The 13,770-nt window shown below is 33.6% G+C and overlaps 2 protein-coding genes across 3 annotated transcripts; both read right to left on the bottom strand.

Moving 5' to 3' along the window:
* Window positions 1–5,992: 5,992 nt before the first annotated feature.
* LOC141820303 (transcription factor IBH1-like) lies at window positions 5,993–6,427 on the bottom strand. Its single transcript, XM_074707593.1, has one exon. The coding sequence runs from the start codon at window positions 6,425–6,427 to the stop codon at window positions 5,993–5,995; it is 435 nt and encodes a 144-aa protein (XP_074563694.1).
* A 4,901-nt stretch (window positions 6,428–11,328) lies between these two features.
* Window positions 11,329–13,178, bottom strand: LOC141820372 (lysine histidine transporter 1-like). 2 transcript variants are annotated; one of them, XM_074707675.1, is made up of 7 exons: window positions 13,027–13,178; window positions 12,570–12,953; window positions 12,085–12,478; window positions 11,872–11,977; window positions 11,692–11,783; window positions 11,515–11,583; window positions 11,329–11,427 (listed from the first exon to the last, which is right to left on the bottom strand). In XM_074707675.1, the coding sequence occupies exons 1-7, from the start codon at window positions 13,077–13,079 to the stop codon at window positions 11,329–11,331; spliced, it is 1,197 nt and encodes a 398-aa protein (XP_074563776.1). In that variant the 5' UTR covers window positions 13,080–13,178. The 2 variants fall into 2 exon arrangements, with proteins under 2 accessions (XP_074563776.1, XP_074563774.1); XM_074707673.1 differs by having other exon boundaries at window positions 11,458–11,583; window positions 13,027–13,166.
* Between the last annotated feature and the right edge of the window lie 592 nt (window positions 13,179–13,770).

The raw sequence follows: 13,770 nt of genomic DNA, 5'->3' as shown, positions 1-13,770 counted from the left end.
TTATTTGTACATCCGTATATTTTTTTTCACATCAATAATTTATATTTTTAAATATTATAGGCATTAATTAATATCGGTAAGAAACTCCAATGAACTAGTATTTTATATCACTTTAATAGTTTTTTTTTTTTTTTGCTCTCTAATAATGAAAGGAAAACATCATGAATCTATTCGTTTACATGATCGACATAAAACAACTATTAAACAATCCCCTTTTTATTTTTTTTCTTGGGACACATAAGATATTCATCAAATTCATAATCTATTGGTGAATATATTTCAAAATAAAGATCCGTCATCTCAAACCTTTAGATATTAAAATGCATCTTCTAGTTTTGAAAGTTAGAGAAACTATAGATTCTTGGATACTTCAAAATTTTATATTACTTAGAATGAGTTCGATTAGAGCTCTCTAGGTCTATCAATGCTTTTTGATCAAAATTTATTGATGGACCTAGGATATTTAAATTTTTAAAATTTTACCATGAGATGAAAAATGTAAGTGTGCAATCATGATCTTGAGACTCATAAGCGAAGCTATGGTTGTGTGCCAGCTAACACATATACTGTGGTGCTAATTTCGGAAGATCAACATCACTTTGAACCAGCACAATAGTGTTCTATGATATCACAATGTGCGGTACTGGTGTTGAAAGATCATCACCATTGTAGTGCTACTGTTTTTCGAATAATAGGACCATAATATTTTGAAAGTTTAAAAATCTTTTAATCAGTGTTGGGAATGCTTCAAGATACTAAATGAGGACACATTTGAACTTAGAAGCAATAAAGAAATGTACAGAACTTGGAATGAGTTCGATCGGAGCTTGCTAAGTTCATTAATAAATTTTGATCGAAACTCGTTTATAGAGCTAGGAGATTTAGATTTCTGAAATTTTGACATGTAATGGAAAAGATGAGTGTGAAGAAGATATATATACAAGCTTAGTCTTAAGCCTCATAAATGAAGTTACGATTCCGTACAAATTAACACAGAACCAATATAGTGTTGAATTTAAACCATCAACACCATCAACGTCATAGTGGTGTTGAAATTTAGAAAGTTTAGTACCATAGTAATATTAGAATATAATGTTCAGCACCATAATGATATTAGAATATAATGTTCAGCACCACTATATTACAATTTGGAACTACTATACATCTGTCAGAATTTAAAATTTCAATGCCAAGTTGTAAAAATCACTAATAATGACTTGGAGAAACTTATATCTTTATATGCATATATATTTTCTATTTGCTCATCCTATAATATTTCATATAAGAAAATTAATCATTTGCAAACGAATGATTGTATTTACAGCGTCCATTTTACAAAAATCTCAACTATATAGAAATAGACGATAAAAATCCTAAAATAATCTTTTTTGTATAATCAATATAAATAAACAAGAATTGTATCCAATATAATACATATATGAGAAAATCTTAAAGAGAATTAATGAGAAAATGCCGAATGAGTTGCTATGCTAAAACTTTGATTAGTCTTTCTCGGAGAACACCTAGTCTTCAAAGTTTTAGCAGTGCCAAAGTTTAAGATCACCTTTTAGGATCTACTTTTCTTGTAGGTATTTTTGCTCTATTGAAATCCCATTGGAATGTGTATTTTGTGATGGAACAATTGCGTGTAAAACAAGAATAAGGTAAGCAAAGGGCTCAACGTTACTTCACATGCATCTAAACTAAAAAATTAATTTTTTTTTAGAATTATGGCTCGGAAACTTGAAAATGAGTCAATTATTGACAGAACTTGCTTGGATTTTTTCCTTATCAAACATCCGATTAACCTGGAATTGTCTGAACTTTACCTTTGCCAAACATCCAATCAACCTTGACTTGATTAGATTTTTTCCTTGCTAGTTATTCTATCAACCTTGATCTAACTAGACTTTCTCTTTACTAGTCATTCAAGTAACCTTGACTGACTAAACTTTCTGTTTGTTAGTCATTCAGACAATCTTGATTGACTAGACTTTCAATTTGCTAGTCATCTGATCAACTTTGATCTAACTAGATTTTTCACTTGACTAGGTCAACCTTGACTAGACTTCATTAAGCATATTGTCAAATAAACATCAAAACCCTAAAGGTGGGTTGCACTAATAGAGTTCACTCCTCCAAGACTTCTACCTTACTTGGAATTCATGATCTTCTAAGACTTCACTTTTGCTAAGTGTTTAACTCCCAAGTAATAATCCATCGGGACTTTCAAGCGTTCAGCTCTCCTCACCTATTAAGACTTCCACGCTAAGTGTTCAGCTTCCAATTGACCTACCGAGACTTCCACTGTCTAGTACCCACTAGGGCTTCCACTGTTTGGTACCTCCCAAGTCTTCCATTGTCTAATATCCATTAGGACTTTCACTGTCATTGTCTAATACTCTACTAAAACTTTCCACCAACTATAAAACATATGATTACTCTTCACCTACTTAAATTTTTCACTCACTTTCAACATTCAATCAACTTTGACTTACTTAACTTTACACTTAATTTGAACTTTGACCAAGTTACTTGGTTAACATTGACCAAACTCCATTAAATATATTGTTCAAATAAATCATATATAAAAAATTTTAGAAACCGATTGCACTAATAATTTTTATTACATCTTTCAAAGATTTCAAAATCTCTCTAAGTTAGCTAGCTATTTTTTTAAGAACTTAAAAAATATTTTAGTTATAAAGTTTTCTTGACAAATTTTTATTACATTATTCACCCCCGCACGTGCACATTTGACATGCATATGACATCATGATATCTCCCCTAACTTTAACTTTATCCAAAATATACGTAAACTAAATGCGCTTAGGGCATGATTACAACAATGTGTGGTGAGCAATTGGAGACTACTGATCATTTGTTTATCAATTGTCCAACAACTCATTAGCTAAAAGGTCATACGTGAGTTAGCTGGACATCCAATGAGGGAATAGTTTTTTCAAGGGTAGCTATGAGTGTGGTGGAATGAAAGAATAACAAAATTTCTAGAAAGCATGATGCTCAGCTAGCTAGGAATCTATTTCTAGCTTCAAAATAAAAAATAAAAATCTGATTTCCATATAGTCAGTTAAATGTAATCAGAAACGTGGAAGATATTTGATTCAAATTGAAAGAGTGGACACAAATAGATCCAGGCCTCGTTCGATCATATGTTGGATATGCTGATGCAATTGTTTTGAATTATCAATTTAAGGATTAATTGTTCATCAATTCAGCCAATAAATTAACTAATTAGGCTGGGATTTTGATAAGTTGTAATGGTTGTTTCTTAGTTAGATGCTGAATTTTCTGGAAAAGACTGCTGGATTTTTGAAGTATTGAAATAAAAATCAACTAGTCTAATGTTCTTTGATAGTCAAGTTTAGTTTGTATCTATCAAAATATAAATAATATATATATACAGAATACACATATTTTTAGTCCCCTTTATCTTTTTTCTAATTAACTATATCTATTATTCATTCTATATGATTCTACCCGTTACAATATCTTTATTATAATTTTAAACTCAACAATAAAGTTATTGAAATAAAAAATTAAAATAAATTTAGATGTCTTGATTCTTTTTAATTTGATTACTATTATCTAATTAGATAATATCAATATTTATATCTTAAATTTAGTATATTACTAGAGCCAATTGTGTTGAATATGTTGACGTATAGTTTGGTTACTGTTAATTCAGTATGGTTGCAAATTAATAAGCGATTAATTCTAAAGATTATTCATATTATTTTAAAAATACATGAAAAATGATAAAAATAAAAAATAAAAGAATAAAAGACCAAAGTTTACTTTGTAGCTTTGTCCTAATGATATTTAGAGTTATTTTTGAACAAGTGTAAAACAATGTTATCTAAGAATTATTCTAGATTTAATTGACTAAGACTGAGTGTTATGTAAGATAGTTTGTCTTTTTGTGATTAAAAAAGTTTTGCAGTTTGAAATACTAAATTGAATGTCAAATTCAAGTAAGCCTCTAGTAAAGTTGAACGGTATATATATATATATATATATATATATAATGATGCTCATGAATTATAAATTATGGTTGTCATAAAAATACAAACGATATCAGCTTTTTAATATGGTCACCTTCTGCACATCAAAAATGATAAAAAGAAACTTCCTAACAAGATTAAGTAACTAACCTAAAAAAAATTCATCATTTTTTAGTAATTTACTTTAAAAATATTATAAATCATGATGTTTAAATTTTAAATTTTATAAAACAAATTTAACTTTTATATAAATTTTTATTACAAATATTTTCACAAAAAGTGGTTTTTTACAAATTGAGATTTATATTATTTTCAGAATTAAATTTGGATTTGATAAACAATCTTTAGAACTATCATGATTTTTAAAATCTTATCATAAAAAAATCCAATATTATAGAAATTAAAATTATATATTTTAATTTAACATTGAGGTTACCAAAACAATATTTATACAATTAATTATGAAGACTTAAATCTCACAAATTCAAGTTACATATAACAAAATCAAATTTTAAGAATTTATAACTAAAATTCAAACTTTGATAACATTTTTAAAAAATGAAAGAATTTTGTTTTTATTAAAGGAGACTCTTCTGATCTTTTACCTATATATATATATATATATACACTTAATTTTTTATTCCTAGAAAACTCAAATATACTAATCTTGTTGTTGTAAAATAAAAAAAAAGTTGCACATACATAGTCTTATATGTGGATTAATCAATTTTATAAAAAATTTGGTAGTGTTTGTATTATCAGGAATTAATTTATTTCTGGAAGATAATAGATGATTAGTTAGGAAATTAATCCATCTATAATTTGACTTCATGTATTAAATATTTTTGAAAATGTAGCGGATAAATGAAGACTAATATAAATGTTGTATAAAAATGTTGAAATTGCTCAAAGGAACAAGCTAAGCATAGCTTTGCAATCAAAATTTAATAAAAAATTTATAGTAACTTGTTGTGCAAGTTGCCTTGTCATCATGACATGGATGTCCAGAAATATGAACACACTTAAGCAACGCAATATACGTACTTGACATACTTATGAAGAAAAGGCACCACAAAGTGCCAATTAAAAGATCAATAACTTTGTCTAGCATGAAAATAATTTGATCCTATCGCTCCATAATAATTAACTAGCACGAAAATAATCCAAAGGTCCCTCAATTTCATCCATTGCCATTAGGGTATCAATCAACAAGTAGTTAACAAGTCAATTATCACAATTATATATATATCAAATACTGATGGATATTACACCATTATCTCTATATGTTTGTTGGAAATAAGAGTGGAATTATACACACATGCAGACATCACTGGTATACTGAATAAGTCCTGAACTGAGAAACTATATGTAGGAAGGCAATCAAGTGAAGTTACGAAATTTCAAAATGAAAGTATGTAGGAACAAACAGAATTTAGAATATATTCTCTCGTGAGGAGGGATCTTTCTTGATTGTTATAGGCACAAGATTGAGGATGGACAATTGTGGCATCTATCACCTTTTTTTCCTTGTCAGTATTAATTGATTCTAACAACTATTCATAAAGTAATCTCAACTACAAGAAGAAGCGTTAGACTTAACACCAGTCCAAATAAGATATATCAAGCTTTCCCTTGCTTCCCTGTCCTCAACTATATATCTAACCTACAATAATATCTTTAATTCTCAATTTACGATGCATCCATCCATCAGAATTAATTAAGAAATATATGCACACAACTGATTAAACACGAAAGGAACCCAGTAACAAAATAAGCCTAAGTAGTAATTGAATCACAATTGATTAAGTTATATATATAGGCCTGTAGATTCTCATCAAGTAACTGATTTTGTGACTTATGCACTACTATATCTTCATACCCTTCAGTATTCATCACACTTCTCTCTTTTTCTGCCTGGACTTCTTTTAATAATTCCACGATTGTAGCTTAAGAATTAGGATTGAAATTTAAAGAGATGACACTACGTTTACGATCGATCGCATGAGAGACACCTGCTCTTCGAGGCACCTGATGTAATCTGCTGTCTCGTCGAGCAGCTCGGCAGAATCCATGCCGGCACTGCCGGGCACCAGCCTCCGAAGCACATCTGCACCATCTTGACAACCCTCCTCCAACCTAACCGCCCTCTTCCGAGGACGTTGGAGGATGACAGCGCGCTTTCTTAAGCCCCCTCTTCTGAGCTTCCCACGGAGCAGTGCCCTGCTCCAGGCGCTGTGCCCTCCGGTCGACAGAGCCATGGACGTGTAGGCAGCGCACCGAATCCGGTGGCACCGGCAGACAAAGGTGGAGTGGGTCGTGGTCTTCTGGATATGGGAGAGGGCTCCGAGGAAGTGGAAGGCCATGATCATCGGCTTGGAGATGGAGGAGTGCTCTAGGTCCATGTTAGGGTTAGGGTTTGCGAAACTTTACAGTGGATCTATCTATATCTCTCTGAACCCACGCAATATATATATATAGAGAGAGAAGTTATAAAGTACGGGAATAAAGAAGAAGTTGATCGAAGTGAAGAGAATAGAGACAGAGGGATGCAGAGGTGGGGCTTTTTAAAGCTAGCAAAGGGGGTGGTTGTTCTTAGCTAGGATTGCTGCTTCCCTGACAGGCTAGAGCTAGGGACCTCCTTCAATCTCTTCTATCTCTCTCTCTCTCTCACTCAAGCAAAATAACCAAACCAATTCTGGCACACCAATAAAAGTTCATCAACATATATGCATGAAGATGTTACATGGAAATTAAAGAGGAAGCTTGAAAAGGGCAAGAGGGAGAGGAGTGGTGGTGGTGATGGTGGAGGTGGTGGTGGGGCCAAGGTAGGGCAAACCACCACGTGAGTGCACATGGAAGGAATGCCCCACTTGGTGTGGTTGATGGGAACATCATCTTCTTTGCTTTCTGCCTTTATCCTGGCACTTGTTTCTTGGGTTGTTCTCATGTCCACAACATGCCGATCTCTTTCTTCCCCTCCTTAATTATTGTTATATATGGGTTATATATGCAAATATTAGAAACCTATATATGATATATATGATTAATTAGAGGTATAGCATTGAATCATATTCCATTGCATTAGATAGATTTTATGTATAATATACATATACAGTCCTAGATTTCGTTGGAACTCACAATATTCGACTTTAATTGCTGCATGTAAACCAAGTTACATATTGAAAAATAATATGCCTGGGAAATTAATACAGTGATATATGATCAGTTCCTTATTTTATGTGGTATACATGTATAGAGAGACATAAATAAATTCATAAACAATCTTAATATATCAATGATTTTGTGTGCATGAGTCTCAGTAGTAGATGTGAAGATACTTGATCGTGTGAGACACTGGATGAATATGAAAGAATTACAGGTCCCCCTATATATATATAGTATTATAATCCTAATTAGGTAGCCAAAGCCACACAACGAATCTCTCACAAAGAGATCTCACGTAAAGTGCAAGCGAATAACTATAAAGAAATTCACCTTCAAAAGGATTATAATGTAATCCACACTACTTAAGAAATATAAAATATTCATCATTTGATAATTTATTTATATATATGATTTTTATTGGCTATATAAATTTGAAGGGTAGTAAACACAAATTATTGTCTATATATATCACCACATTAAAGATTCTCAATCATCAAATACATATTCTGATAAAACAACCAAATAGATATATATGCTTATATATTAACTTGTAAGATGTTATCCATAGCAACTCTTTATAATGTTTGACTATCATGAATATTTAAGGAGCTATATTTGTTGTGCACACTCGTACAATCAAACAGTTGAAAGTTAAGCATTTAGTAGTGTTCAATGTTGGATGGTTATAGCAAGTAAAAAAAAGTTGCATCAATAGCTCACGAGCCAATCTTCTCTAACTATAAAGAAATCATTCTTAAGATTGCAATTTTCATCTTCATGATTAGAAAATGATTTGTAAGGTGATTGAAATACTATGCTCTTTTGATCTTAGATCTTGTATAACTATTTTTACAAATTCTTCAAATGATTTTAAATTATCTATTAGAAGCTTTAGATTGCCATAAAATCTTTAGGAAAGCATTTGAAGCATTAGATTGTCATAACATCTTAGTAAAGAATTGTTCCAACGATGAATTCGAGATGAATCCCCCTTTCTAAAAATTAAAGGCTTGCATTGTTTGTTGGAAATGTTGGTGCAATTGATGTTTGGTCAAGATTGACCAATTTAATTAGTTTAAGGTTGACCATAGTATGTGATTTTAATATTTGAGGAATATATGTATTTGATTTGATCAATGAGGTGTTAAGTAAGGTATTTGATAGTAAAGGAACTCCAAATAGATCCAAGTAGACTATACATTTGGCATTGATTAAAAGATCAATAAGTATTGGTAAAAGCTGAAAGTCTAATAGGGAGTTTGGTAAGGGTGAAATTCAAGTGAGGCAAGGTTGATTATACTTTGTTGATGAGAAATCCAAATGGATCAAGTAGACTAAACTAGGCACTTACTCCTCTCATAACTTTATATTAACTAGCCAAGTAATCATTCATGCCTCTAGGACTTCATTATGCCTAGCATCAGGTTCTCGTTGACTTGTTGGAGCTTCACTGTCTAGCATCCAGTCCCCATTGATCAATTCGGGCTTCACTATCTAACATTTGATCTTCGATCTACTGAGATTTTACTGTCTAACGTTTGATCCTCGATCTATTGGGAATTTGCTACCTAGCATATGATCCTCAATCTATTGAGGCTTTACTGCCTAACATTTGATTGGCTTGTTGACATGTCACTGTCTAGCATCTGATTCTCGATCTACTGGAACTTTCTATACCAAGTGTCTACTTGGACTTCCATTTTTGCATATGCCCATGCCAATACCTACTTTGACTTCCATTATTACATCCGCAACCTATGTTAAGGTTACTTGTACATGTACACTTGACATTCATATAAGATCACATTGTTGTCTAACATAAACATTTGTCCGAATATCAAAATCATATGTAAACATATGTATGGGGCATGATTGCACTAATAATTAATCCTTTGTATGTTTGACAGTCAATTTAAGTTCAATAATCTTTATAAAAAAAAGTCTAAATGAAAATGAACAATGGTAAGTAAAACTTCATAATGCCTATATCATGATGATTTATAATCATTATCCATTGTTTGTAACTTAAATTAATTTTAACCTCCCCTTAATCATTGGTTTTCTATGGTTAACACTTTTCTAGGTCTTAACCAATAAATTCACCCTTCAAAAAACTAGTCTGTATTTTAGAAGGTTAGGAATAGAAGAAACATGTCCAAGCATAAATTCTTGAAGTGAAAATCAAGCAAGGAGAAAAATTCAACCATAATAGATAGTTGAGGTACAACACTTTGTCAATTGATTAGAAAAACATATTAGTTGACTAGTAACATTTATCAGATGACCAAGAGAATTAGTAGATTGATAAAATTGGAATAGTCAACTAATAATTATTAAAAGATAGGATTCTTTCACCTGAAATTGATAAGTGTGACAAAACCTCTACAAATTTTAAAAATATTGGTGCAATTGGCCCTTTGGTTAAGGTTGATCGTGATCTAATCTAGCTAGGATTTTGATATTTGATTAATATGGTTATAGAATCCAAGTCGGCTATGTAAACTAGATACTTGGCATTGGTTAGAAGTTCAACTAATGTTAGAATTTGATAAAGTCCAATTGGATGCGCGGTTTGTGTAGGTTAATCCCACATATATATATAGAGGTAGGGCGAGTGGGTTGTTGACTTGTTGATCTACAAATTTAATGGCTTATCAAATTACATAGCACCTCAATCAAACTCCAACTGCCAACAAGTTGAATCAAATGGATAGCACCTGTAAAGATGTGTTTTGGAGGCAAACATCTACATTGAGGACATGATTCTGATATGACAAGTGGGGGAGCTCCACTTGTAGAGTTGTAAAGGTTTGTGGCTGAGGTTGAAGGTTTCGATGGAGGTCAAAGGGTTTTGGCTCTATACTTCCTGAGGGACACGGCAGTGAATAAGGAAGTAAAAGATGATTTCACTTGTCTTAAACGATTTAGTATCGTCGATCGTACAACGAGATACAGATAAATAAATCTACAGGTACGTAATAAATCCAAGGAGGGAGGACATCCCGTAACTGTCAACTCTGCGATTCGAAGATGTGGTAGCGAATAAGGACATTATCCACAAGGTCACAAATAAAATAATAGAAAATATATATTTTCTCACCTGTGAATTCACTGTAGAAATATTTTTTCTTCTTCTATTTTCTCACCTCTATTTTTCCTTCCCTGCCATTAGCCTTAGGAGATAACCCTAGCTAATTCTAACGAATAAAATTATATTCCATTGGTTAGAGAAAGCTAAGGCCCCCTACTACTTTCTACTATTGAGTTCCTCTCGATCCTATTCCTATTGAATTATTTCTTGTTAGCAACTTCCATGATATACCCTCTACTAGAAATAACATCATCAACTGTGGACCTTTCCCAATAAGAGAAGACAACATGATCCTCAATGAAGAAGAAAAATAAAGGCCAGAACTAACATATCATGCCTTACCTAACACTAGACAAATTCGTGAAGTCAATAAGTTGGTAAAATTGAAGAGACCTTTTGGTAACACATCAAAAGGAGACATCGCTGAGCATATATGGACTATAAAAAGGACATAAACAATGCTACTTGTCAAAGGGGAATGAGCTCAGTTGAAGTTGATTTTAATTAAACTAAGAAAAGAAGATAATTTGATAGCATGAACTATGTTGCCTACCCAGCATAGTGCTCATTTTTGATTTTAATTTTATCCCTTCAATAGCCTTCCATTGGCCCTTATATTTGTGTATATTGTTTTCTCTTATCTTTGAAATCATATTGTTTTTTTCCCCAAAAGATAATAAATTGTTAGGCATGATAATATTTATCACAATACAATTTGTTTCCATCACACAAGATATAATTAATAGGAAATGAAACAACCACATATGATGGCCAAACTTCAAACACAATAGTTTACACGTCCTATTTATCACAATATAGCAAACCCTACGACTCATGAGTTGACACATTTTATGGTTAGCGAACTTTGAACATAAATCTTGGTTTACTTATGAGGAAAGATAAGAAGAGATGGCGGAAGAGGAAAAGAAGATACAAATGCACATTATTGATTCCTGCTCTGTGGAATTGTATGATACTTTCCCTTCCTCCTCCCCCTACAATCTTTTCATCCAAGTAAACTCATCATAAAGATTTGCCAAATAGAACTTAGGAAAAGAAAGAGTAGCTCTTTGCTTGTATAATAATCAGCCTTAGTCCACCGATAGGAGATAAGATCATCAGGAAGACCCCAAGGATAATGCATATCTGGAGCAAACCAAGACAATGAAATTAAACAAAATTTGAGTAAGAAATAAAGTGATGCAAAGGAATGGTCAAGTTGTGTTTTGTTACCCAGTTAGTGAACCAAGACAAGCTAAACCTTCTGGGCTTGTAGATAACTAGCCACATTACACATGGAAGCTGTTTAATGTTTACAAGAAACTTTGAGAACTGTTGTTGACCTTGAAGAATTGATCACTGTAAACTGAATTAAACATTGGTTACAATATAAAACAAGTAGATGCTTACGAAGTATGTGGTTGGCGCGAATGCAAAGCCTCCGAAAAATCCAAGGAGTCCTCCAAAGAAGGGGAAGATTATGGCAATAAACATGGTCAATGCTGAAAACAAGAAATAATAGAATTAGCGATGCCATGGTGTGTTAAGAGCTCAAGATTTTAAGATTAAACATAAGCAAATCTAACTGACCAACGTAAACTGAACGAGAAATTAGGCGCAGCATTAGGCCCGGACGGAACTTCAGGCTCTTGACAAGAACTGTTTCTATCATATCAAAAACTGGCATGGCATATATCTGCAAGTAGGACCAGAACAGGGCAATGAACAGAACCAAGACATCTTTGCCTCTGAACAGAAAATACCAACAAAGAATGTGACTGATGGAATGTATTATTTGATTACCTGGTAGCTCCCAATGACATGAATGACCACAAACATGTTAGCAATGGCAATGAGCCAACTAGGCTTCTCGAGGGTGATAAGGATATTGTCCTCGACAGTATTGCCAAAAGCCCAATAACCTATCAACGCAACTGGGAAGTAGCAAATAGCCACAACGATGTAGGCAACAACGACACCCTTCCACATTGGCTTCTTAGAGGGCTTCTCAGGAGTGGAGGGGATGGTTGCTTGAATCTCCAACACAACATTGTGGCCAGCATAAGCAAAAGCCACATCCCCCAGTGCAGCAAAGAAGTTGAAAACTGTTCCCGAAGTGGTTGAAGCCTTGTATCCAAACTCTACATTTTCTTGCTTCCCTTTGTGCACTGCACCTGCCCATGCAATGGTGGAGTAACTGGGAAAGAGCAGATATATATCATCATTCAATTGAACAAGTATGTTGTGAATATACATGATGCTTTGAATAGGCGTAATTGATTTAGCACCTTAAGGACATGACTGCTGCAGCCAGGGAGACACCTGAAATTGAATTGAAGTTGGGGAGTTGCGATAGAACAAAGTGGCACGAGGCAAAGATCATGATGAAGTAGGTGAGCTTGATGGACTTGCAGTCAGGGCAAACAAGATCATGGAACTTCTTAAGAGATTTTCCACCAGTGACCATGTAAACAATATTCACCCCGACCTCCACAATAAGTTGCTGGGGCACCACAATCCAAAGCCCAAGTTTCTCCCCGAAAGCATGCTGCCCGAGCTCATGATACCGGTCGAAACGCTTTCCAGGAACCATCTCGTGCATCTCCACCATTTGCCATAGGGTGTACAGGGTGATGATCCATGAGATAACGAGGACAGTAATGCCCGGACCCCTGTTCATGAATGAACTCAAATGCCATCATTCTCTTTTCATGTGGTAAGTGTGGAGGAAGAGGTAGAACTTACCAACCAAGCTGAGCCAAAGCATAGGGTAAGCTGAGGACACCGGCTCCGACCATGGCTGTGACATTGTGGAAGGCTGAATACCACCACTTGGCATTCCTTGAAGAAGTGATGGGGAGCCAATCATCAATGCTCTTCTCCTTATCTGTCTGCAGAACATCAAAGACATCACTTAGCATTGCAGATAGAACATCGAAAGTCTTCAAATTTCTCCTTATCAGTTATCTTTTCCAAGAAAACAATTACAAGTTCTCAAATAGAACATCGATGGGGAAAAAATTAAAGATTGGCCGGCAAACAACAGTTTTGTTCTTGTTCTCATGGAGAAGTGGAAAAACAAAGACAAAAAAAAAGGTATAAACCTTTATGGTGCTTTTTTCCTTGACTATGGACAATTAACACAATTATGTTGATCAAGGCTTCATATGTCTTCTACGAAACCACTTCAAAACGAAAAACATACTCATTGAACAAACAAGAAGGAAAACAATAGGCAGAGAAGAAAAATAAGGCCTACTTCAGTTTATCAAAGAATTTTAAAAGGAAGAACTAGGCTGAAACAAAACAACTAATAGAGAAAAATAGATATAGTCCTACATCTTCCATCAAGAAAAAAGAAGTCTCTGATGCAACAGTCCATATATGAGTTCAAAGTACCTTGTCGGATTCCAGTGGGATGGAGGAATCCTGTGTGCCCATGTCTACAGTTGATGCAATCAGAGGAGAGCGTGTGGGAAAGAATAGCCG

This window comes from Curcuma longa, unplaced genomic scaffold (assembly GCF_044706935.1).
Source record: "Curcuma longa cultivar G26 ecotype Majalengka, Jawa Barat unplaced genomic scaffold, ITB_CL_G26_1.1 utg3290_np1212_1714210_RagTag, whole genome shotgun sequence".
NCBI classification, from domain to species: domain Eukaryota; kingdom Viridiplantae; phylum Streptophyta; class Magnoliopsida; order Zingiberales; family Zingiberaceae; genus Curcuma; species Curcuma longa.
This window is presented reverse-complemented; position numbering and strand designations above follow the sequence as displayed.

Excerpts from the sequence above, each read along its gene's own strand:
- LOC141820372 (XM_074707673.1), bottom strand. The coding sequence starts at position 13,079 with ATGGTCGGAGCCGGTGTCCTCAGCTTACCCTATGCTTTGGCTCAGCTT. Across the intron at positions 11,978-12,084 it reads ATGTCATTGGGAGCTACCAG|ATATATGCCATGCCAGTTTT; the intron begins GTAATCAAATAA and ends TCCTACTTGCAG. Across the intron at positions 11,428-11,457 it reads TTATTTCTTACTCAAATTTT|ATATGCATTATCCTTGGGGT; the intron begins GTTTAATTTCAT and ends GGTTTGCTCCAG.
- LOC141820303 (XM_074707593.1), bottom strand. The coding sequence starts at position 6,427 with ATGGACCTAGAGCACTCCTCCATCTCCAAGCCGATGATCATGGCCTTC.